Source organism: Notolepis coatsorum (assembly GCF_963971535.1).
Source record: "Notolepis coatsorum genome assembly, chromosome: 11".
Taxonomy (NCBI): Eukaryota; Metazoa; Chordata; class Actinopteri; order Aulopiformes; family Paralepididae; genus Notolepis; species Notolepis coatsorum.
This window is the reverse complement of record NC_140175.1, coordinates 74797006-74823290: the sequence shown is the minus strand read 5'-3', so window position 1 is coordinate 74823290 and position 26285 is coordinate 74797006. Positions and strand designations below refer to the sequence as shown.

Here is a 26285-nt window from a genome sequence, read left to right as displayed (position 1 = left end):
TTTACTTACGTGCTACTACTGTTAACCCTACAAAGTACACACACGCATACAACATTTGTAGTACTGTACATACCTGCAGAGTGATAGAGTGGAAGGCAATCATACAACACGTCATCTGAAGTCATCTTAAAGCCATAATATACTAACGCTGCCATACGGTAATACCTGATAGAGAGAGAGAGAGAGAGAGAGAGAGAGAGAGAGAGAGAGAGAGAGAGAGAGAGAGAGAGAGAGACAGAGATAATCAAAGAGGAGGGAGGGAAAGAGAAACAGAAAAAAGGAAAAGATAAACATGAGGAATTGTGATTTCTGATTATTTTATTGTCCGTTTTAACTCAACCGTAGTAGATTTGTAAACAACAATACACAATGATCTCTATACAATACAAGCTATATGTTTTCTTACAAGGTAAAAAACTAGATAGATATAAAATGTTTAATTATTCTCCAGTGTAAGTAGCAGCAGTGTGTGCCTGTAATACAGTAGGTGTGCTTGTGTGGTGTGTAAGTCAAGGTGTGTAGGCTCATGAGATCATTCAGAGTCTATCCGTCAGTTGTCTGTTTGCCTGGTGGAAGCAGCTGCTCAGTGTTCTCTTGGACGTGGACCCGAGACTGCGATACCGTCTGTGGTGGGTGGCTTGCATCCACAGCATTGACACACTTTCATTCAGTTGATATGGAGTTTGCCATTTCAATGAAAGAAATCAGGCTGGTGCCATTTAAATAGTGCAAACAAAGAAAACGGGAAAAGATTATGTCCAAACATAAAGAGCAAACATCAGTGGTGGTCAGAGTACAAAACAAGAGCCTAGACGGAGAGACACGTGTGGTCTGTTGAGTGTTGAGCAGTTCACCGTGTGCTTCCTTTCCTACCTGCTGTGCACTACGATGGCAGCTTTAGGCATCCCAGTGGTTCCTGACGTGTAGATGTAGAACAGACGGTCTGAGAGAAGAGTGAGAGAGACAGAGAGAGAGAGAGAGGACAGGTAAGTATCCAGGGTTTTCTTTGGTTCTTGTACCGTAACCAAAGTCAACGTGGTTTTCGACAAAACACCCTTTTACACAAAGCCGACCCAGGTGGGTCGTGGGAACACACAAATAAGCCATAATTTTGCCCTCAAATCGTGCAATTCATGTCTTAAAGGCTAACTCATGCGAGGGTGTTCAACGCTTTCGATAATTCAACAAAAACAGCAGAGTGTCAAGTGTAATTTTCTTTAATGGCACGCAACTCCACATAATTTTGTTATGCCGTGGAAACTGTAGAAAAGACTGTTGCACAGCGTGATGGGATGAAACGCCCAACCTTGTCATGGCTATACTTTTGGTTTCCCTTTGGTTCTTGGCTGTAGCGAACATTAAAGGAAAGATTGAGAGAGCAGATAAACAGTCGGGAGCTTGGCGTGTTTTGTTACCATAGAGATGACCTTAGCCAGAGCAATGAATGCTAAATGTTGAATAAGCCTCTGGATCTTCACTCCCACTGACTTTGCATTACACTCAAGACGAAGGTGCCAAATCAGCACCCGTGGTATGTAACCCTCCCGTGACACGACGCAGCCGGGCGTGATGACCCTGGCTCTGGAACACATTCTAACTCTCTGCTTATGACCACAGTACTTCTTGAAGGATAGATATTGGCACATTTTGACGCTGAAAAGCGGTGGCATTCCCCTTTAAGGGCTTGTGTCCACCAGGGACATTTTATGAGTTGTCAGCTCCTTTCTGTCATTCATTTCTATGCTGGAGAAGCGGCAGGCGCGCTCCTCTTCCCAGCGCCGCACCTCGCGTTTATGCGCTCTCGGCGGCAGCGTTTTTTGGCGGAGCGCATAAAGTTGAAACTAGTTAAACTTTTGGAAAGGAGCGCGCTCATCAGCATGGTGCTCTCTCTGCATAGCCCTATAGCATGGTGCTCTCTCTACATAGCCCTATAGCATGGTGCTCTCTCTACATAGCCCTATAGCATGGTGCTCTCTCTACATAGCCCTATAGCATGGTGCTCTCTCTACATAGCCCTATGGCATGGTGCTCTCTCTGCATAGCCCTATAGCATGGTGCTCTCTCTGCATAGCCCTATGGCATAGTGCTCTCTCTGCATAGCCCTATAGCATGGTGCTCTCTCTGCATAGCCCTATAGCATGGTGCTCTCTCTACATAGCCCTATAGCATGGTGCTCTCTCTACATAGCCCTATGGCATGGTGCTCTCTCTGCATAGCCCTATAGCATGGTGCTCTCTCTGCATAGCCCTATGGCATAGTGCTCTCTCTGCATAGCCCTATAGCATGGTGCTCTCTCTGCATAGCCCTATAGCATGGTGCTCTCTCTACATAGCCCTATAGCATGGTGCTCTCTCTACATAGCCCTATAGCATGGTGCTCTCTCTACATAGCCCTATAGCATGGTGCTCTCTCTACATAGCCCTATAGCATGGTGCTCTCTCTACATAGCCCTATAGCATGGTGCTCTCTCTGCATAGCCCTATGGCATGGTGCTCTCTCTACAGAGCCCCTATGGCATGGTTCACGCTATTCCCCCCAGATCCCCTCCCTGCCGACCAGTAGGAGTCTTCTGTTCCAAATGGATAACAAATGGACATAAATGGAAATTATAACAGAATTGATCAGGATCAATTACAGTACATACGGATGGCATTATTTCTGATCTTATTTTGAAAGTGTCGAGGAAATGGCATCAGGAACGCCTTTTCGCTTCCTATGTTGCCAGTGAAACAGGTCGTCTTGGCAGGATGTGACGCAAGGAGACACTTCATTTGAACATCATCATGCACAGCTCAGAGGGCTGCCAGGGTTAGGGTTCCATTCCCTGTGTAGCTCAATGGGTAGCGCATTGGCACTAATGCCTTGTCTAGCATGGTGTGGTTGGATTGGGTTTGCGTCTCTATTGCATTTCTTGTAAACTCTGCGGTTGCTAGGCAACCTTTAACAATTCATATCACCAACTGTGGTACATGAGCTAAACTATGATGATACAATGGTCCCAGCCTGATTTGGCCAGGTTGTGAAAGGTGGCTGTATATACTCTCTTTTCAGACTCCTTTTGTAGACATAAACAGTACTGTATATTTGTAGATCTGGTAGATCTGGTATGTCACGTCTCAGCCAGGGGCAGGTTCTAAAGACAATGGAGACGCTCACTGTGAGCCAGACAAACCACAGTACAGCTAAGCCCTGGCTAGTGGAGACAAGGCATAACATTGCTAGGGTTAGGGGTTCCATTCCCTGTGTAGATCAATAGGTAGAATCTGGTAATAAGACTGGCAGGGTTAGGAGTTTGATTCCCACTTGGGCCAACCAAACTAAAAATAATAAGTAATAACGTTACTGAAAGATGCTTTGAATAAATGCATCAAACGGTAGAGATCCTGAGCACAAAGATGCTTAACCCTTTGTCGTGTGGCAGTGAAAGGGTTAACCTTCTGTATTGTCGCAGTGAAAGGGTTAACCATTTGGTAGTGAAAGGGTTAAGAGTATTTTAGCTTATGAGAATGTTGGCGTTCTGACCTGTGAAGCAGCGTGGTGGCTGGCTTGGCAGGTGGGTGGGGGCGGCGTCCAGGAGTGGTTCTAGGCACTCGGTTCCCCGCGGAACCTGTTGGGGATCCCAATCCCCGCAGCAGAACAACTGAACCGTACTTCCCATAGAACTGTGGATCCCACCCATCGCTGTGGGGGGGGCGAGAGAGAGAGAGAGAGAGAGAGAGAGAGAGAGAGAGAGAGAGAGAGAGAGAGAGAAGATTAACTTCATTACTTGACATACGGTAATTGCTATGCAATGAATCATGCGATCATCAATGAGCGGAACACACAGGATCAGAAAATCAATTCTACATTAGAGGGAGAGAGAGACAGGAGAGAGGGAGGAAGATGAAGGAGGGAGAGAGGGAGGGAGGGAGGGAAATGTGTGAGAAGGAGGGAGCTTCAATGAAGACGGTGCAGACTCTTAATCACTAAATTAAGTACTTATTCCACATAATTGTATGAGATTAAGTCTACACAGTCCAAATCATAGAGAATCCTAATTCATGCAGTTTTAAGGTAAGTTTTAGGATGAATAGGATGTAAAAAATTTCCATGAGATTCCAGACATTCATTGAAAGGAAATTCTGGGATTCCAGAAATGGGGGTTTGGGGGTAAGCAGGAGATAAAAAAAAGAGAGAGAGCGTAAGAGGGCAACATGCAGGGATAAAAAGGAACATGGGAAAGAGGGGAGGGAGATGGGTTGGAGGAAGTCAGACAGAATCTGCATTATTTTGATTAAAGGAGAGTGAGAGAGAATGTGACGTAGACAGAACGAGAGACGCAGACAGAGGGTGTAAGAGCAAGAACATAACGAATCCAGAAACTTTGAGAGAACGAGAGACAAACACAGTGAGCTCATATTTTCCCCTGTAGGCAGACAGTCAGGCAGGCAGGCAGACAGACTAACTGTTTCAGGCAGGCAGGCAGACAGACAGACTAACTGTCTCAGGCAGGCAGGCAGGCAGGCAGACAGACAGACAGACAGACAGACAGACAGACAGACAGACAGACAGACAGACAGACAGACAGACAGACAGACAGACAGACAGACAGACAGACAGACAGACAGAAACCCTTGTGTGCTGCTGGCTCAGTGTGAAAGCTGCTGACTAGCTTTGGCCTGCTGCTCGCTAGCAGGAAGGCAGGGTTTCCAATTACTTAAAGAACATCAACCATCGGGATAAATATAGGCTCCGGTACAAAGTTTGTAACATCAATCCAAGACTAGACAGCTGAAAACCTCTCTCCTGACGTACACGCACTCCGGGACGAGGACCCCGTTAAACCCAAAGGTGTTGAGCTGTGGAAGCCGCTTTGAAAAGGAACACTCGACCAAACAATAGAAATCTCATTTCATTATGGCCATAATCTCACACCTCTCCCACAACTGTAAACCGCCGTGTGCAGATTCCTTTAGTTTGCGAGTTAGTTAGAGTTGATGAAAATGGAAAAGATGACTGAGGTTTGAAAAATGATTAAGTGTACAGTACCTGGAAAGATGTACAGTATGCCCTGATATACTGTTTATATTTCTTTCAATTTCATATTATCATATTTCATATGATAAGGTAGTAGTCCCTATAAGACAAGGTATTAAATCCCCCCCCCCCCCCCCCCCCCCCCTTCTGCACCATTTCATGGAATTAACAAAACACAAAGATTCACTGGTGGCCATATTCAAACTAATTTACTCTTAATAAACTCAAACTAAATGAATGTGTGCAAAACAGTTTTCAAATGAAATCAAATGAGCTTAGAAACCGGTTTAATATTACTCTTGGCTCACTACCAGGTCCAAACATAACCCGCAGACTTTATCCTCACTTTCTACGTACATTTTGTTAAAGATACAGGGAATCCTGGTAGTTCCATTTCAGCAGAGTTTTCCTCGTAGCGCTTGGCTTGTGGATTCTGCATGGGTCCACTCACTACACAGTCACAGTCTTCTGGTGCACTTTACAGACCTCATCTCGGAGCCAGCCATAGAGAGCCACATATTCCAGATGCTATTGACTCCTCCGTTCTATTGTTAAACACCAACACGTACAACTTACACAGGGTGAAGTGTCTCGCTCGAGAACAATTCAACATGATGTCGGGAAGAGCCGGGATTCAACCTGGAACCTTCAGATTACAAGACAACCGCTCTACCTTCTGAGCCACTGTATATCCACCCCACTTTCCCTCCTTCTATCCCTCCCTCCATCCATTGACCCGTCTCTCCTCTCTCACCCTCGGTGAGCTCTGATCCGAACACCACAGCCTTGGCGTTGGAGATGGTGACACAGTGGACCAGAGCCTCCAGTCTGAGGTTGAAGTTGATGAGGGCGGCCTCCACACCGATCTTGGCCATGCCCAGCCACAGGCCCACGTACTGGGACCTGTTCTCCATGAAGATGGCCACCACATCACCCTCCTGAGAGAGAGAGAGAGAGAGAGAGAGAGGAGAGAGAGAGAGAGAGAGAGAGAGAGAGAGAGAGAGAGAGAGAGAGAGAGAGAGAGAGAGAGAGAGAGAGAGAGAGAGAGATGGATAGTGAGAGGGAAGGGGAGAGAAAGAGACGGGAGAGGTTGAGAGAGAGAGCGAGAGAGAGAGAGAGAGAGAGAGAGAGAGGGATAGTTAGAGAGGGAAGGGGAGAGAAAGAGAAGTGGAGAGGGATTGAGAAAGAGAGAGAGAGAGAGAGAGAGAGAGATAGAGAGAGAGAGAGAGAGAGAGAGAGATAGTTAGAGAGGGAAGGGGGAGAAAGAGAAGGGGAGGGAGATTGAGAGAAAGGGGGAAGATGGAGGGAGTGAGAGGGAAAGAGAAGAGGAATGAGATTGAGAGAGAGAATGAGATTGAGAGAGATGGGGGTGAGATTGAATGAGAGGGAGGGAGGGAGAGAAAGAGGGAGGGAAAGAGCGAGAAAGAAGGGGAGAGAGAAAGAAGGGGAGTGAAAGAGATGGAGAGAGTTAGACAATGTGGATGTCATTATCTCTCTGTTAGGTCTGCACAATTAATGAAGGGGGGAATGTAATCACAACTCGCCTCCCGCAGTTTGCAGCTTTTCACCCGAGTTATAAATGGTTCAGACAGCTTTCTTAATCCTTTCACTACCAAATGGTTAACCCGGTTAACCGCCTGTAGTGTGATAGTAAAGGGTTAACCTTCTGTAGTGTCGCAGTGAAAGGGTTAACATGCTGGAGCTGTGCAGACTCTCTGCGACCTTCAGATTAAGTTGCATGTCACAGAAAATATTCTTCTATTACATTCAAACTGAAGTAAAATCCTACGCATTAGCATCAGGCGACCATCACCCCCCACAAAAGTGCTGAAAAGAGGCAGAAATAGCAGTGTCTACAAGTATCGCAATTTATATTTCAGTATTATGTAGCCCTATTTCTAACCCATCAAATGACACACCCCTGCTGGAAGAACACAATGCAGACAAAGGTCTAGCCAATGCTTGTGTCGCTGTAAATAAAATGTTTTTCCAATGCTGCGCTGGCTTTTAAAATAAATAATATATGTGACAATTGAGGGATGCTTTTATCTTAAGATGCTTGTGCTGACGTGGAGCAGTAATGGGTTACAACATGATTGCAATATACCTAAGTATATGGTAATGTTTCTTTGGACCACACTCAGAATAAGAACCATTATCCATGAGGAAACTTTTTCTGTGCTATACTGTCTCGACTATATAGGGTTAATATATATAAAGGGGTACCAAAAAGTTACAAGAAATCTGAGTTGAAACCCTTCTATAAAAGTGGCCCCAGGAGCAGGTTAGATTATATTTATTATTAGATTGGAATACTCTTAAATAAGCCTCTTCTAGACAATATTTTACTCCTTTTCAATGCAGGCAGTAATTTGGCTTTTTGTCACTACTCTATGAATGCTATTCTATTAAATGCCCAACTAGGAGTCCTTGTATCAAGCTCTCAGTCAACCAACAACTATTTCCTATTTCCAGTGGTGGGGCCACCCATTTGTTTACGTTTGGGTCACTGTATTTCACATTTAGAGATGCACCGATACCAATTCTGGTATCAGATAGCCAGACCCAGCAAACCAGGCTAAAACAGGATATCAGGTATCAGAGAATCTCCCTCCGTACTAAAATCTGACAATAAGAACCATGTGTAACATGGCAAGAGATTAAAGCAAAGGGACTTGATTTACTTAATCTTTCACACACAGAAGCAACCGTTGCACTCTGGTTAGATGCCAACTTCTCTTTGTTGCACTGTACTTGTGCTGTAGTACGAGGACAATACATTTGAATCTAATCTAATGTTAGATCTCTCTAATGGAGAAACATGGAGAAACATCATGTTTGTATTGTTTGTATTGTTCAATACGGTCTAGCTCGTAAAAGAGATCCTTGATCTCAAACATTTAATTTTTTTTTAATTCTCTTTTCCCCCCTTTCTTTTTCCGTTTTTCTCCCCTCCCAATGTTAGTCATTATGCCAATTCCCAATCCCCTTCCTGGTCATTGCGCACTCTACCCCCTACCGTCGGTCTGGGAGGGCGGAGACTATCACATGCTTCCTCCGACACATGTGTACCCAGCCCACCACTTATTTTCACCTGGCAGCGCGGACTCTCACTGGGAGAGTGTAACATGTGGAAGGTCACACTACCTCCCTCCAGATCCTTCCCTCGCTGTGCAGGCGCCCCGACTGAACTGTAGGAGTCGCTGTTTACAACGACCCGGACCCACCCACCGGCTTCCCTCCCGCTGACTCTGCCAATCGAGCCAGTATGACGGCCGGCCAAGCCGGAGGCAACGCTGACAGCCGGATTCGATACCAGTGTCTCTTGCGTTGGTGACGAGCGCTTAGTCCGCTGCGCCACCCAGCCGCCCGATCTCAAGCATTTTTACCTGGTTAAATAAAGGGGGGGGGAAAGAAAAGGAAACAACGATGGATTGGATGAGAACGTTTAAGACTGTATCGGCAGTGGAGAAAGTGGTATCGTGCGTTCCCCTACCTGGAAGCCCCTCTCTAGCAGCATGTTGGCCACTCTGTTGGAGTACTCGTCCAGCTGCCTGAAGCTCCACGTCTCCCCCGTCCCCTCGAAGATCAGAGCCGCCTTGTCCCCATGGCGCTTCACTGTCTCAGCGAAGATCCGCGGGATAGTGTTCTTCTCTTTCAGGTGGCGCCTGACGTTCAGCTTCACCCGCAACAGGACGCCTGCCGCACTGAGAGAGAGAGAGAGAGAGAGAGAGAGAGATGAAAAATTCATTCATTCATTATTTCTGCACTTTTCTAGTACTAGAAGACAAAGCACTTTACACGAATTTTATTAGGGATGTAGTGATATCGAACTCAGTCGTTCTTTACCAAATTCCAAGTAATTAGATGCATCTAGAATGAAGGTTGTGGGACATATCTTTGACTTGCACTGCTCTCTTCAACGTTGTGTTCATCTCTACCTGAGGCCTATTTGCTTTTCACCTTAAAAGAACACGCCAACATTTTGGGAAATTAACTTATCGTCTTCTCCAGAGAGAGACAAGAAGATAGATACCAGTTTCCTCTCTGTGCGTTCAGTAGAACGCTATCTGGCTGCCCATTAGCCTAGCTTAGCACAATGAATGGAAGCAGACAGTGACGGGTAGCCTAGGCATTGTCCAACTAACACCTCTCCCGATGGCTACCAGTCACTGTCCGCTTCCATTCATTGTGCTAAGCTAGGCTAACATGCAGCCAGATAGCTTTCTACTGAACGCATCCCTTAGCAGGATTACTGCAGAAACATGTCGAGATCGATGAGACTAAAATACCGCAACCAATCTATATTCTTTATATTCTATTGATATTGTGCGTCTGGGCCGGAACCACGGGAGTTCTGCCTGAAGGCAAGATTTACGCAAAGGAAGCCTTTCCAAACATCACATGCTTTAACAAAAATAACTTCACATTCACCGCAAGCTTCTCAGCTTCCTCGCTCTCATCAAAACGTTATGTTATGGGGCTAAAGCTGACGGCAAAGCAGGAAGTGTCTGGGTTTATAGGAAATCTGACCTTATCATGAATCAGGCTACCAATTGTTTCAGCGACGATCTCATTCGTTTCCTTTTTATATACAAAGGTACAGTATCACAACCAATACGACAATGATATATTTGATTGAAAGTTCTCCTTGTAGCCGCTTTAAGACTTGAAAACATTATCCTAAACTCTACATTACACAGACACTCTTCTCCTCACATGCACACTACCCCATCCTACATTTACTGGACACCAGTGTCTCTTAGCTATGGGACCAGAAATGGGCCAGAGGCCGCTGGTCGCGTGTATCGCTTCCGCAACGGATTTAGTCGGATTTCGGTTTCCGGGTTGGCCTGATTGGCCACTACGCCCACGTGACCCTACGCTAGCACGCACGCCTTACCCCGCTTACGCCTGAGAGTCACACACAGCTAGTGGCAGGCAGAGAGCCTTGCTACTACTAGCCGAGTGATGAATGAAGCTGTATCTGTTTGCACCTAACAGCACTATTGCTCCGTGATCATAGCCATCCATCTCTAAAGCAAACCACTATTTGTAGAAGCCACAACCACATTACCATATGTACTAATAATGTAAATCATTGTGTCGTTGTACATATTGTGTATACACCGTTAGAAGCTAACGTAGCTTAGCTTGGTAGCTATTGTTGTGCTTCTCTCCTCCTTGTATACCCTTGTCCTCACAAGTATTCTGCCAGGGAACTTATGGACATGACAATAGTATTTATAAGGTGTTTGATCATTGTGTCGTTGTACATATTGTGTATACACCGTTTAGAAGCTAACGATAGCTATGAGCTAACTAACGCTACAAGCTCAAGTGCTAACAACATCCCGACACCCAGCTTGTTAGCCAGCATGAATACCCGATTTAAAATGGTTCTCTCCTCCTTGTATACCCGCGTCCTCACAAGTATTCTGCCAGGGAACTTATGGACATGACAATAGTATTTATAAGGTGTTTGATCATTGTGTCGTTGTACATATTGTGTATACACCGTTTAGAAGCTAACGATAGCTATGAGCTAACTAACGCTACAAGCTCAAGTGCTAACAACATCCCGACACCCAGCTTGTTAGCCAGCATGAATACCCGATTTAAAATGGTTCTCTCCTCCTTGTATACCCGCGTCCTCACAAGTATTCTGCCAGGGAACTTATGGACATGACAATAGTATTTATAAGGTGTTTGATCATTGTGTCGTTGTACATATTGTGTATACACCGTTAGAAGCTAACGATAGCTATGAGCTAACTAACGCTACAAGCTCAAACACCCTACAACCACCACTATTGTCGCGTCCACAAGCTCCCCCGGCAGAACACCCGCAAGGACAAAGACACACAAAGAGGAGAGAACCACCCCAAATCGGGCACTCATGCCGGCCAACTAGTGGTTAGCTTTAGAGATGGATGGCTATGATCACGGAGCAATAGTGCTGTTAGCGCTAGCTGTGTGTGACTCTCAGGCGTAAGCGGGGTAAGGGGGGCGTGCTAGCGTAGGGTCACGTGGGCGTAGTGGCCAATCAGGCCAACCCGGAAACCGAAATCCGACTAAATCCGTTGCGGAATTTATTCCCACAACCCATATAGAACCACAGACAGCAATTGTGCTTCATTCCCACATGACATCAGTAGCATACTACAATGTTTCAATGTTCACTAGGTACAATTGTATTTCATTACTGAAAACGTTTAAGTACCCCATGGATTATGTAACTCCATAGCGGAGCCAATAGCAAAGAGCATATCAGTACCAGTTGTTAAACAATTATAGATATAACACTTTTCAAAAAGGTAGGAGGTGGACTTTGGGGTCATGAAATGTTTCGACACAAGAGGATTGGGTTGATCCATGAGTCAAAGTCTGCATGTCACGTGTGGTGGAGCACTCGTCTGCTTATCAGAAGGGCCCCAGTCAATAACCCGGCTCCTCCCGGCAGCGGGTCGACGTGTCCTTGAGCCAGACACTTAACCCAGCGCTGCTCCTGATAAGCAGCCTCTTGGCATGGTTGCCCCCCCTGCCATGGGCGTGTGGATGTGAGGCATGAGTTGTAAATGCAGTCCATTTATAAATGCAGTCCATTATGTCACAGCCTTAGTTCACATTGTGGAGTTTTGGACATTGTACAGATTAAACATAGTTAGCTATACTGTATATAATCTGCACATAATCAGCACATTTAGATTTAGGATAACATCTGTACAGTTTATGATACCAGGGGGGCTGTACATAGGCTCATTGTGTTATTATTATTGATAGAGTATACACATGTCTCACCAGTCCCTCTACTTTATTATTTTTTGTACCTCTATCTTGTATATTTCTTCCAGTGTTGGGAAAGTTCACTTTCTACATGAACTAGTTCAGTTCACAGTTCACACATTTTTAAATGAACTAGTTCAGTTCATAGTTCATAATTCAAAATGTTGAACTAAAGTTCATGGTTTCAAAAATGAACTAATTTATAGTTTATAGTTATTTTTTAAATACGTTGCTGCAAGCTATTATTTGTCAAATTTATTCCCACAACCCATATAGAACCACAGACAGCAATCAGAATACTGGCATTTCCATAACACTTTGCTGCCGCCCATTCAGTCCACACTAGTAGCAGCTGCAGCTTTCATCTCTACAGTATATTTTCAAAAACATGAGGAAAAACGTGCTGCTTGAATGATCTTTATTAAGTATAATAATATAAATATACTTAAAGTACCAAAAGTGAAAGTAGTCATTGTGCAAACATATAACATATAAACATGTGCCGACATAACTCTGTACTAACACAACACAAGGTAGGAACCAGGCTGAGGTATGAAACTAAGGTTGTACCTCAAAGTTCAATAGTCAAAGTGCAAAACATTTACTGACTTTAACATAAAATTATTTTAAATGCTCATACGCCGACGCCATAGAGTCTGACTCTGAGCGAGTGTTCTTGTTGTGAGGAGTCTGATGACGTATATTTTAGTGCAACAGCCAGGGGTGACAGGCAGCGTACGCATCACAGGCAGCTTGCTGTTGCCAGATTGGGTGGTTTTCCGCATTATTTTGAAGCCTGTTTACGGTGTGTTTTAACTGGGTTTTCGGCTGAAAGGCATATGAAATCTGGCACACTTTTGAACGCCGTTATGATACAGTGCTGAGAATGAACGCACTTTTGAACGCCGTTATACAGCGCTGAGAATGAACGCGTTCTCAATTACGTTCATCTAGCGGAAATACAGAACGTTCAGTTCACGTTCGCCCAAAATATGAACGCGTTCATGAACGATCGTTCATTGAACGCGTTCAGGTACATCACTGATTTCTTCTATACGATAATTATCATATATTTCTATTTCTATTACCCTGCCTGTACCTCCCATCCACCTCCCCTGTGCTGCCACGACCCCTGAATTATTAAATAATTATTATACTGGAATAATAAAAGGAACATCTCATCTTATGTTATAAAACCTCTTTGTAATTGTATAATGCAGGTGAAAAGACGTTGACACAGCAGAGACAACATTAAGAGGCTGTAGGGACGGACAGCATCACCAGGGGTCTATAAATAGCACAGTGTGTTGGTGTTATGATGAGGTCTTCCACACATTCAATATGCAGCACATGTCACTTCAGGGCCAGGCTGCACACTCTGTACACAGGTCACCAAGGCTAGTGGCATCGTACACCAGAGGGTCAAAAATATCCTACTCAAGCAAAAGTACTGTTACTTTGATTACATTTGTGTGTGTACAAATCTGCTTAAATCAAAGTAAAATGTAGCTCATTGAAAAGTTACTGTGTTACTTTTTATTTGTATTATGATGGTGTGGAGTCAGAGAGGTGGTTAAACATGGTTTTTCATGTAATGCAAAGATAATGATAGGATATATAAAGTAAAAATTTGGTTACATTTAATAAATTACACCTTTGCAGTAAAGCAAGATTCAACATGACCATATAGGGAGGCATTACTGGCAGCTTCTGAGACGATTGTCTGTCTGACCGTCCCGTAAATAATTACCTTCATTTGAGGGGCGCCCGTGGGATAATTTTGTCCCAGGCAAAAGCATTACACACGACGGCCCTGGTTGATGCCATTTGTTACACAGATTTGGTGCAAATTTCTTTTATTGATAAACATGGTCAAGAATCCCTCCAAAATACCACATTTAGACACCAAGACCTTGAGAAACACCATAGAAAATTCATACTGTGATTTGATATAAAAAACCTTTGACATTTGGACATTTCAATAACTGCATATTTCTGCAATTGGACGGGGAGCACTTCTGTTCTGGAAATTGCTCCGAAAGCCTCCCTTAGTGTCAATAAACCTAGGAAAGACATACATTCTCTGAAAGCACAAATTCTTTATGGTTGTAAAACCTCATGAGGCTGCGATTATCCTAATGGACTTCTACATTGAATGCCTACTATGGGAACTAACCTCATCACACATGAATACAATACTGTAGGGCTCGTTACATCCACAATAGTCTCGGCTTTCCAGTCAGACCCAATTCATGTAATTCCAAGGATGTTTAGAGACTCCAGTATGCAGAAATAGTCAAATATACCATTTCTAGAATAGACTAAAATAACACATTTGTACTGCATGCAAAACCTGCATGTTTCTTTCCCAAAATAATGGGATTAGCATTAGATTCGTAGGTAACATCATATGTCGCCGAGTTGTGAGCAGCAGTGCACCCCAGGCTACAGCCAGCTAACGTTCGGCAATGGCGATCGCCTAGAGCGAACTATTGGAGATCATTATGAAGAGGACAAATGGTGACGTTCCATCTATCGTAATTTTTGGTGGACCTGCTGACAAAGGTAACGTCTATTTTACTGAACCCCATCATAACGATTTTTAGCATAGGATAGCGCACGAACGAAGGCATGTAGAAAAAAAAAATCCCTGTTAGAGTATAAATAGTTGTATGTCAAGGAGGATATCTTGAGGGGTACGATACAAGTAAAATATATTTTGTTGCAATTTGTGTGAAGTTACATTATTACTAAAATCCTAAACCTTACATTACATAGACACACAGACACTCTCCTTCTCACACTACTGTAGGTTGCTGCCAACATCCTTGGCAAAGTCTTGCAGGATGCACACACTTATACTGTATAAAATAAGATATTAAGGATGCTCAAGCCTTCTACTTTGACATAGAAAACAAGCACACGCACGCACGCACGCAAGCACGCACGCACGCACGCACGCACGCACGCACGCACGCACGCACGCACGCACGCACGCACGCACGCACACACACACACACACACACACACACACACACACACACACACACACACACACACACACACACACACACACACACACACACACACACACACACACACACACACACACACACACACACACACACACACACACACACACACACACACACACACACACACACACACACACACACACACACACACACACACACACACACACACACACACACACACACACACACACACACACACACACACACACACACACACACACACACACACACACACACACACACACACACACACACACACACACGGCCTCTCAGAGATGATGGCAGAGAGGAGGATGGAAAGAAGCTGGAAGCTATCCTGGAGAACCCCTCCCACTCTCTATGAGGAGCTAGTCAAGATGAGGAGCACGTTCAGCCACAGACTCATCAGAGTCTCACACGATCAGTCCTTTGTGCCAATAGCCACCAGGCTCCACAACAGTGAGCAAGGACTGACCTGGTCAACGGATGGATAATGTGAGAACTGACTTTTACTGAACCCTGCATGGACTCTGACACGTTGTGTTATTATTAATCAATAAGAGTATACATATCTCTTACCTGTCCGGCTGACCAGACTGTCACCATTATTATTATTTTTTTTTATCTTGTTCTTTACGAGTTGATATATATAATCTCAATCACCCTGTTATGACACCTGGAATTCCCCAAGGGGATTAATAAAAATAAATAACATTTTATCATCGTATCATCTTATGGCAGGTGATGAATCAAGTAAATGGTCTGCAGTAGGGCTGCACAATATAAAGTTTCAGCATCATTATCACAATGTTTGTGAGTTTAATGTTAAAAGACTATAATCACAAAGATACATTATTTTAGGGTGAGCAACGTGGATTATTTTATTATACATCATGTTAGACTTTGGGACATAGACTTGATAAAAGTATTATCTGAATAAAATGGTGTCATGATGTGTAAACCAGAGTATTAACCTCTTAACCCTTTCACTGCCGCACTACAGAAGGTTAACCCTTTACTATCACACTAACGACGAGTAACTGCTGTCGTGTGGCAATGAAAGGGTTAACCTTCTGTGTATTGTCGCAGTGAAAGGGTTAACCTGCTGTCGTGAGGCAGTGAAAGGGTTAACAGGCAGGCAGAAAAGTGGCAATTTTTTTTACTTGAACTTGAGGACTGCATACTTTTTTGCAAAACTTAGCTTTATACTTATAGCACATGCATGAGCCTGGTCTCTTTTGAAAGATAACATTCTGAAGTTACTAATGCAAAAAAGGGAAATCACTTTTAGTGCTAATGAAATAGAGTAACTGAACTTGAGTTGAACTTTTCACATTTTTCTTTAGTGGTTGCAAGATTCCATATTCCAATATTCCAGCATAGAGGTATGAGCTGGAAAACACAGCAGTCCCATAGCCTGAAGTCTTATGTAGTACAGGTCCAACTTTGATAAATATCTGTTCAGAAATGGGTCTTTGAGAGACGTTTTAGTAAAACTGACGTAAAAGAAAAAGCTTTCCAAAATCCATTTCCTCATCTGTGCGTTCTGAAATCTGATTTACTTCTCGTTTTCGCTCGTCAACTTTCATCTACTTTCTATATTTTGCATCGTTGGAAGTGTACCCTTGTTGGCTACAACCAGCGATGCAGTCGTGCACACACGCGGTTACACACCGTTGTAGTAGGTCACTGAGGCAGAAGTGCGCGCAATAATGTGCACGCGCGCACACAAAAATGCGCTCACAATTGTCACTGGACTCATCGCGCCGTGCGGCAAGTACCCGGCCGGCACTTATCACCTAGACTTTGCATAATAATAGGATACCGATAGCATAACAACGAGAAGAGCCAAACCAAAATACAAGCCCTGTAGGCTACCAATTGGTGGGGGGTTGCTTGATCTGTGGTCCCGACTGGAAGGATGAGACAAGTTGTGCTTCAGTCTGAAGGAAACTGTACTTCTGTAAACTAACTCTAAGTTACATTCTTAATTTAGTTTGTATTTACTTTTCTAGTTTAAGTTAATTCAATTAAAGAAATTGTAAATACAATTACATTTAAAACATTGTTATGCATAATAATCATCTGTTCTGTGCGCAACCGAGGGAACATGTATGCGCGTGCGCGGGAGCGTGCGTGCACGTGGCGTTTGGGCAGTTCCCATATTACGACTGCACCACTGGCTACAACACTGACCAATAATCTTCGCCATCAGCTGTGATTGGTCAGTTCTGTAGCGTATAGAGTCCGGGGTGGTCATCATGATGCGCAGTGCGTAAAAAGATGCTCGCCTGATATATCGTCATGTAACTTGAGAACAGAGGCACAGATTTGGTCGAGTGAGGTGGCGTTCAACCAGCAACCAATAGATCTTATGAACGGTATATTACATGTTCAGCGAAAAATGCAGCCCCGAGCCGGTAGACGCTCGCTAAGTGCCGTGACCTGCGTATTCACGCCGGTGGCCTTTTGCTTTTTCCAAATCCAACTGTGCAAAAATGCTTCCGCATTCGTCACCGGAGGTACCGTAGTGGCGTGCGGTAATGCGCCTTTCATTTTCCTTCACGCAGCGCCCAGCGGCGGCGTGCTCGCTCAGGTGCGTGCGTGCGCCGGCGTGCTCGCGAGGTGCTCGCGCATGCGCATGAGATCCCGCCTTAACAATATATATAAGTCACCGCCCCAAATTCAGTATCCAGAAATAGCTCAATTGGCAAGACGCCATGGCTGTGGATCCTACAGCTAGTTGCTGGTGAGTTCGAATCCCGTCAAATATATTTTTTTTAACGTGATTTTTTTTTAACGTGTATTCTTTCGCCGGTTAAGGTTAGGCATGGTTAAGGTTAAGGTTAAGGTTAGGCATTGTTTCGGAGTTGGTTAAGGTTAGAACGGTTAAGTTTAGGCGCTGTTAAGGAGCTGGTTAAGGTTAGAGTTTGTCAAAGAGAATGGCAATATTCTTTCTATGGTTAAGGTTAGGCATGGTTAAGGTTATGGTTAAGGTTAGGCATTGTTTCGGAGTTGGTTAAGGTTAGAACGGTTAAGTTTAGGCGCTGTTAAGGAGCTGGTTAAGGTTAGAGTTTGTCAAAGAGAATGGCAATAGACAGCCTATTTCCGCGCGACAGCTCCCAAAGCGGGCCTGAAAAGAAAGGCGCTTTACCGTAGTGGCGTGCGGTGACGAATGCTTCCGCATTTTTGCACTGTTGGATTTGGAAAAAGCCACACGCGTCCCGGTGCCCGCTATGAGGTTAAACAACTCATTCAACCCAATCTCCAAAATCACCCTAATAGAGCGATTTGTTCTTCCCAAAAGGAGCTATGGAAGTTAAAAGCAGCATAGAGCTGCTGAAAACCTCCCTATATACGTACTGTACATCTCTGCCGACTGTTTTGGCGAAAATCTGTAGGAATGTCCATCCTCCGGCTCCGAGGTAGAAGATGGCGGTGGCAGGCAGCACCTGGTACCAAGGCAGTCCTACCAGCAACCTCAGGACAAACAGTAGGGCTGTGCAACATGCCAGGCGCATCATCCTGAAACAGAACAGAGGACACGTCGAAGTAGATTATAGACACATTTCAGCTCAAAGAAGGCCGTGGGGTGAAAATACAAGCCGCTGCTGACATCTAGTATAAAATGACCCTTTTCTCTTTTTCTCCTCCTCTCAAATCAGTAATGCCTCACGGACAATCAGTAGGCTTGTACAATATGCCTCACAGACAAACAGTAAAGTTGTACAATATGCCTCACAGACAAACAGTAAAGTTGTACAATATGCCTCACAGACAAACAGTAAAGTTGTACAATATGCCTCACAGACAAACAGTAAAGTTGTACAATATGCCTCACAGACAAACAGTAAGGTTGTACAATATGCCTTGTTGTAGATCAACAGTAAAGTAGCACTATATCTCACAGACAAAGTAAGGTAGTACAATACACCAGACACATCCTCCTGAGAACTGATACACATCCAGAGTCAGACATATAAATAGAGAGATTGATATTATAGATGAGGGTGGATGGCATCAGGCTACAGACAGATGAAGTTATCATCTCAGAACAGAAGGAGATCAGCGAGGCAGGTAAGTACAGTATTGCCTCGTAACAAGGTGGTCCTACCAGCAACCTCAGCACAAACAGTGGAGCTGTACATTACATCATGTGGGCCACATTATCCTATGGGAGATACAGTGAATGAGATAAATTAATTAAAATAGATATACAGTAGGACAGGAGATCCAGGTGACAGGGGAAGCTTATATCATCAACATCAAGACAAAGAGTGCAAGAAACCTGATACATCTACACAGATATGACATCAGGGCTCCTATGCATGGAGCTGGTAGTGGCAGGCCCTTTAAGTTTCAACCATCAACTAGGTTGACTATTTTCACAATAAACATCATTATATGAAATGTCAGAGAGTCTAAAATGACTGAGAACATGTCCCGTGTGTCAGAACCCAACAACAATAGGCTATTTCCTTTCTTTTTCAGTGCAACTGCCAATCTTCCAAATACAAATGATTAAAAACCTTTTCTGTACTTCTCCAGACTCTCGACCTGCATATGAACCCTGAAATGTAGATGGTTATATTGTGAATAGGAAATTAAGTAAGGAAGGATGACAGAAACCACCTGCTGCCGAGGAGGGAGCAACAACACTACAGACAAGCCACTGCTGTCTATAAAACAAATCGGATGTATTTGTAAAGTCCGCAATCACACATTAATGTCCCCATGGGCTGGACAAGTCTTCTTTAAACAAGAACAAACATCAAGAACAAAATACCCATCATGACATCCAAAACAACACTCCCAGACATACCCCAGCGAAGGTAAGGAAAAACTCACAAAAAACCTAGCAATAGGAAAAAATCCCCACAGGCAATGTGGAGGAGAGAAACCTTAGAAGGGCCGTTCAAGGGGGGATCCCCCTTCCTGGATGTCGGTGATAGTAGTGTTGCTATGGATGATCGATGGGTGGAGAATTAAACAGGCAAAATAGTTGGTATGTATGAACATATACGTGTAATAAAACATAAATATGTACATGCAATAGCAACTGGGGTAAATTTTTTGAAATATTTAAATAGAATAGAGCTAAGAACAACAACAACAAAAGAGAAAGCATAGGGAGACGAGCGCTAGTGTGAAAATAGGATAAAGGCTAAATGTCAAGGCTCGGAGCTCAAAATATCTATAGCAGTGGGTCTCAACCCAAGGGGGTTGCGAGATGATGTCGGGGGTCTTGAAAATAAATAAATAAATTATCATATTTATAATTGTTGATGTAGCCTAGATGCAGCTTCTTAATAAATAAAATACATTAAAATAAATGTAAATACATTTGACATGGCCATCACAGCGCAGGGTCAAACAACAACTCACATTCTGATGAGGTGACGAACAAATAACACAGCATAGTGGTGACACTGTTCCAATGTCACCATGACTAAAAGAATGACGCAGTCGCTTTATGCATTGAATGATTTGTCTTGTTTATGGTAGTACACCTACACTAAAAAATAAATAATTTTATTTTTTTATCTTTTTTTTTACATGAAACAAAACACAGCACAATAATTACCACAATAACAAACAAGACATCACCGGACAGACACAGCAACAATAATAATAATAATAATAATAATAATAATAATAATAATAATAATAATAATAATAATAATAATAATAATAATAATAATAATAATAATAATAATAATAATAATAATAATAATAATAATAACCATAATGACAAAGACACCTAATAATTCAATGAATACAAATGAAATAGTTATAGTACAAACTAAATATACAAAGGAAGGAACAGGAAAAAAGAAAAACAAATATATATACTATATAGGGCTGTCCCCGACTAAGGATTTGGATGGTCGACTATGATTGGCCAAAATTTGCCGTTAGTCGACTATTGGTCGACTAAAAATAAAAATAAATAAAATATCTTTACATTTTTAATTATTTTTTTATAATTCCATTTGGGCTGTGGGGGGTGCTTAATGTCTGAAGGAGTCGACTGAAGGCTTCTTTTCCTCTGCAAAAGCATGCAATTGGTCCACTGATGGATACATCTAGATATTTGTCTAGTCTAGTGTGTTCATTAGATGGGTGAAATCCTCTTTCAGTGCCTCTGTGCCTGTTTTCGTAGGCAGTTAGCCTCTGGTATGTGTGCCATTAGCGTTAGCCATGCTTCTAGGCCTCTTTTCTTTTGAAAAGAATGATAAAAAAACTAAAAATAAAAAAAAATATTATAAATATATATATATATATTTTTATATATATTCGACTAAGAGGTTGGCCAGTCGACTACGGCTCCTTTCAACCGATTAGTCAACTAATCAACTAATAGGGGTCAGCCCTAATACTATATAGTGAACATCTTGAGCCCCCGCCAACTCCAGACACGGCAGCCACGATCCCCACCACGAGTCCGGCGCCCCAGCGAATCAAAGCATCATGCCTCTTTAACACCACGACTCGCCGAGACCCCAGGGCCCCCCCCCAGTCCGAGCCCGCGACCATCAGACCCACAGCCAAGGGCCCAAAATACCCCACCCACATAGCAACAAGGTAAAATAGAAATGATAAAATATAAAATAATAAAATAAGGTGGTCTTGATGGTCCGGCTCACAGTGCAGTGATCCCACAACATATACATAAATAAATATACAAAAGACACAACAAAAAAACAAGTAGACATGGGCACTCGCTCTCCCCCCCCCCCCCCCCCCCCCCCACACCCACCCCAGGACCTTAACATGAGTTACATACATAATATTATAATATTCAGTAATCGAGAGCTATATGCGCTCTTTTAGCTTTGCAGCAGCAGCCACCCATATCGCAATATTAGACTCATTAACCCCTATAACACGTGCAGTGGATATCTCCAATTAGATCACATCAAGATAAGTGAGAATCCATATAAGCACCATATTGAAATCTCTGGAAAAATTGCCCTCTTCGACTGAGTGTAAAATCATTGAAAGATAAGGGACCGAGTACAGCCCAGAAAGCAAGATAAAGTTCCGGTGGAATGCCGTCCCAACCGGGAGCCTTGCCCCATTGCATATCAGCAATCGCCTCCCTAAGCTTATCTAGTGTGATAGGTGCAGCTAACCGCTTAGCGTCATCTTCTGAGACCTGTGGTAAGTTGATTTGATTAAGAAAGTCCTCCAGCTTAGTATGATAAAAGACCACTTCTGACTTGTACAGGTTGGAATAAAAAAGAGCGAAATGTATCATTAATCTTTTTGGGGTTGGTGGTTACCTCCCCCTGTTGGTTCTTAATGGAAGGGATATCAGCAAATTGTTCACTGGCTCGTATCTTCATAGCTAGTAGGTGGCTAGGCCTGGAGCCGTGAAAGTAGTAGTGCTGTCTTGTTCTGTGCATTTGAAATTCAGATTGTTGTCTTAAAATAGAGTTAATCTCTTTTTTCACCACCTTAATTTTAAGCTCCAGTCGATTAGAGCAGTTGTGCTGCAAGGAAGAGATCAACATGGCTTGAAGCTTTTCCAGATCCTCCAGCTTGGAGAGACGTCCCTTGCGGAGATTAGATGCAAAGAGAGTAGTGTTACTTCTAATAAAACCCTTAACTGAATACCATAGAATTCTGGGATCTTGTACCAAGCCAGCATTAAACTGCAGGAATTCAGTGAGCTTCTCTTTAAATTGCAGGTTAAACTCTCCATTTTTCAGCAGCGTTGAGTTAAAGCGCCATCTAGGGGCATGGGATGTTATTTTACTGAGACAACCCTTGAGAAGGATACCTTTGTGCTCTGAAAGTGCAATGGGCATTAAGTCAACATCAAAGCTATCAAAGAGACGCGGGGAAGAAAAAACATAATCAATTCTGGAAAAGGTCTTATGTCTCGAAGAGAAAAAAGAGTAATCTCTCATGGATGGGTTGAGCGAGCGCCACATATCAATTACGCCTGTGTCCTTGGACCAGGCCTGTAGGGCTGTGGTAGCTTGTTTCTGATCAAAGGATTCAGTGTGTTTCGATTCATCAATCAATGGATCCCATACTGCAATAAAATCAGCTCCTACTATAAACGAGTAATCAGGTAGTTCCAACATAGCTGCAGTGAGTACAGTATAAAAGTTAGCATCATATAAATTAGGGGCATATGCAGAGATCAGAGCAATTTTTCGGTTAGAGTATTCAATTTTAGCAATAGTAATTCGACCATCTGCATCAGACCACACATGTAACAGTTTAATATTCAAATTTCGCTTCGCTATTATGGCTACCCCTCGGGACTTGGTGCTAAAAGAAGAACTTATGTTATGGTAAAATCTATTTGCCAGTCTTGCATTATCAGCCATTCAAAGGTGCGTTTCACTCAGTAAAGCAAGGTCCACTTCCTTCCCTTTTAGCAAAGTTAATACACTTGTGCGTTTATGTGGTGTATTAAGGTTAAGGTTAATTAAGGATCTGTATTCCAGATCAAGATATTTAAATTAGCCATAGTCTAAAAGGGCTATGATTGAATGTAATTCGTTTGGAGTAGAGCATTAGAACAGACACATATCCACTCGTTAAGGTCCTATTGAGTTCCGAGCATGAGCGTAAAAACAAAAATAAAATAGAGCGAGTCGAATGAAAAGAAAAACAAAAAGCAACGCACCCCCCCATTCCCTCCCCCCTCATAATCTTTTTCCGATATCGATCAAACATCAGCTGGCCACTATGACCGAGCATAACAACCATAACAACATTATGTAACTTAACCATACCAGAAACTTGTATGGTATATTGTAACAATTAGAAAAAAGAACCCACTTCGCTCAACAGAGAGAAGAAGTATATGCACAGTTCAATGCGAAGTTTAAAGTGAAGGCGACAAAAAGCAGAGACGTTAAAAACACAGAACGTCTGAGTTATACTTGAAAATAGTCAATATGCATACCCTTTGTTGAGATAATACAGCGGAGATAAACCTTGAGCGTTACCGTTCTGATGTAACTTAACCATACCAAAAACGTGTAACAGAGAGAAGTATATGCGCAGTTCAATGCGAAGTTTAAAGTTCATGATGATGAATAGTTTTATTTTCGGTCTTTGTTTACAGATAAATCAAAAACACACATGTGTGGACTTTCAAAAGGAAAATGAAAGTAAGAAAAAATCACAAATGTACATATTCAAAGTATGCTCACACACAAAATCCAAACGCAATGACCGAAAAAAGGAATAGGCTGAAGCACATGCTTATTTTTGCCTATCCTTTACAATTCTTAAAAACTAAATATACTTTAATATAAGAAAGAAAAACTTAAAATATGCTGCAAGATATAAATTTATATAAAAGAGAAAAATAAATGTTTGATGTTTTACTTAACCCTTTCTCTGCCACGCTTATATCCATCCTTATACCATCCTCTGCCAGCTCTATTTGTCTATGGAGATGTTCCCCTTCTTTGCAGGGCTATAACTTTTTAAATTGTATTGCTAAATTGACATTACTATGGCCCATTCAACGTCAAGTATCTATCGTTTAGGATGTAGCAACGTTCTACTTTTTCATTCACATATTCATACTAAAATACGGTCTAAAGTATAAATATGTTTTTATCGTTTTCTGCAGCATTCTGCAGAACGTGAGTTATAGCCATAAATACATATATTAGATCATCAAATGTAGTTTGATACCGATTGACGTCAGATAAAAAATTTCAATTGTACAAGGTCCTAAACATCATGCCTCATCATCTGCTGGTGACCGGAGGGGGGGGGGGGTTATAAGTCCGTGGCCCACGTTAAATCATTTATGTAGTATGGGTCATATATTGATCAGAGCAGTTTGTATTGAAAATAATAATCAAACACGCTGAAACTCACCGCAGCTTCCTCTGACCGTTGGGTGATCAGCGTGGAGCAGAAAGATCGCTATTATGGGATGTTGATATATGCGATCCATTTCCAGGTTGTATAATACTATATACGTCCAAATCATGTTTATCGAGTTATTGGCAACGGATCGCTATCCAGTGTATCAAGCTGGAGTCCCGCGAGCGATAGCGAGTGGCCGGACAAAATATGGGTGAGCACCACTTCCGGCCGCTCACTTCCGGTTTTGGCGATTCACCGATCGGCCACCAGATGGCGGTCTTGAACCGTTGGAGAGTTGAGAGGAGATCAACAGCAAGTCTCAAGTCTCCGTGGGTGAAATATGATTGCCATGACAGATTTTTGAAATATTGATCTCAAAGACGCTGTACGACGTCATTGGCAGATTAAGCATGGCGAGCAATGACGTCTAAAGTCGTCCTTGGCGATTAAAGGGTTAAGTGTGAAGTGAAGGCGACAAAAAGCAGAGATGTTAAAAATACAGGTCGTCTGAGTTATACTTGAAAATAGTCAATATGCATAGCCGTTGCTGAGATAATACAGCGGAGATAAACCTTGAGCGTTACCGCTCTGTTGGTCCGAAAAGCTGCGGTAGGCGAGTGGTAACGATAGTGAAAATAAGCACGCTTCGTACTTAGCACACTCAGGCTCCGGCGCCTGTTATTCCCCGATGCCCGTAGTCTCGTCCCCCTCGGCCGGGGAGGCCACCATGCCGCGCCGTAGGAAGCGCTCCGCCTCGGCCGGCGAGGTGAACAGGCGGTTGCAAGTAACAACTCCGTGGCCCATCTTGACTTTCAAGGTTGCTGGGTAGAGTAGGAAAACTTCGATGCCCTTTTCACGAGTGTAGCCCATCGCCTGAGAGAAGGCTCTGCGATGTTTGGCGGTGTAATCACTGAAGTCTGAGGGGTGGTTACTAGGGGTGGGGGAAAAAATCGATACGTAGTAGTATCGCGATACTTTGCGTGGCGATACTGTATCGATTCAGGGACGCCAAGTATCGATATTTAATTATTCATAAAAAATATGTATAAGGAAGTTGCATTGTTCATTTCAATACCTGTAATAGTACAGTAGTCCACACACACACATGTGCATTCAGTTAAGTTGGAATATGACTGTAATACAAACAGTTCAGTTTGTCAGGTACATGCAACACAGATTACAGTGTTTACATCTGTCTGCTTGAGAAAATACCATGTTCTGCAATAAAAATGATTGAAGTGAGATGAACAGACTGAACTTTATTTTATTAGATAAAACATGTTGACAAAGTTAAAAAAAATTTGATCCAAAAAATTAAAAATAAATTCCGCAATACTCAGCGTATCGCGATATATTTAGTATCGTGATACTATCGTATCGTGACGCAAGTATCGCGATAGTATCGTATCGTGAGGTCTCTGGTGATTCCCACCCCTAGTGGTTACCCACGGTTGGAGGGTGCTTCCTGGCCTCTCGAAGAAGAGCCTGGTGTGCAGTGAAACGCAGGCAGCAGAATATGAAGGCGCGGGGACGTTCACCCTTCTCCGGGGGACCGTTTCTGAAGATTCTGTGGGCACGTTCAATCTCCGGAGGGTTGATGGACGGGAACCACTTGGG

The 26285-nt window shown here is 43.1% G+C and overlaps 1 protein-coding gene across 2 annotated transcripts in view; it reads right to left on the bottom strand.

Annotated features, from left to right (window-relative positions):
- slc27a4 (solute carrier family 27 member 4) overlaps positions 1–26285 on the bottom strand; it is a 62153-nt gene that overhangs the window by 19592 nt on the left and 16276 nt on the right. For both annotated transcript variants that reach the window (XM_084325224.1, XM_084325223.1), the window contains exons 2-7: positions 18180–18341; positions 8513–8723; positions 5771–5954; positions 3523–3681; positions 874–943; positions 74–165 (exon numbers count right to left, since the gene is read on the bottom strand). In XM_084325224.1, the coding sequence (XP_084181350.1) occupies positions 74–165; positions 874–943; positions 3523–3681; positions 5771–5954; positions 8513–8723; positions 18180–18340 (877 nt within the window). In that variant the 5' untranslated portion in view covers position 18341. The remainder of the gene's footprint in view (positions 1–73; positions 166–873; positions 944–3522; positions 3682–5770; positions 5955–8512; positions 8724–18179; positions 18342–26285) is intronic.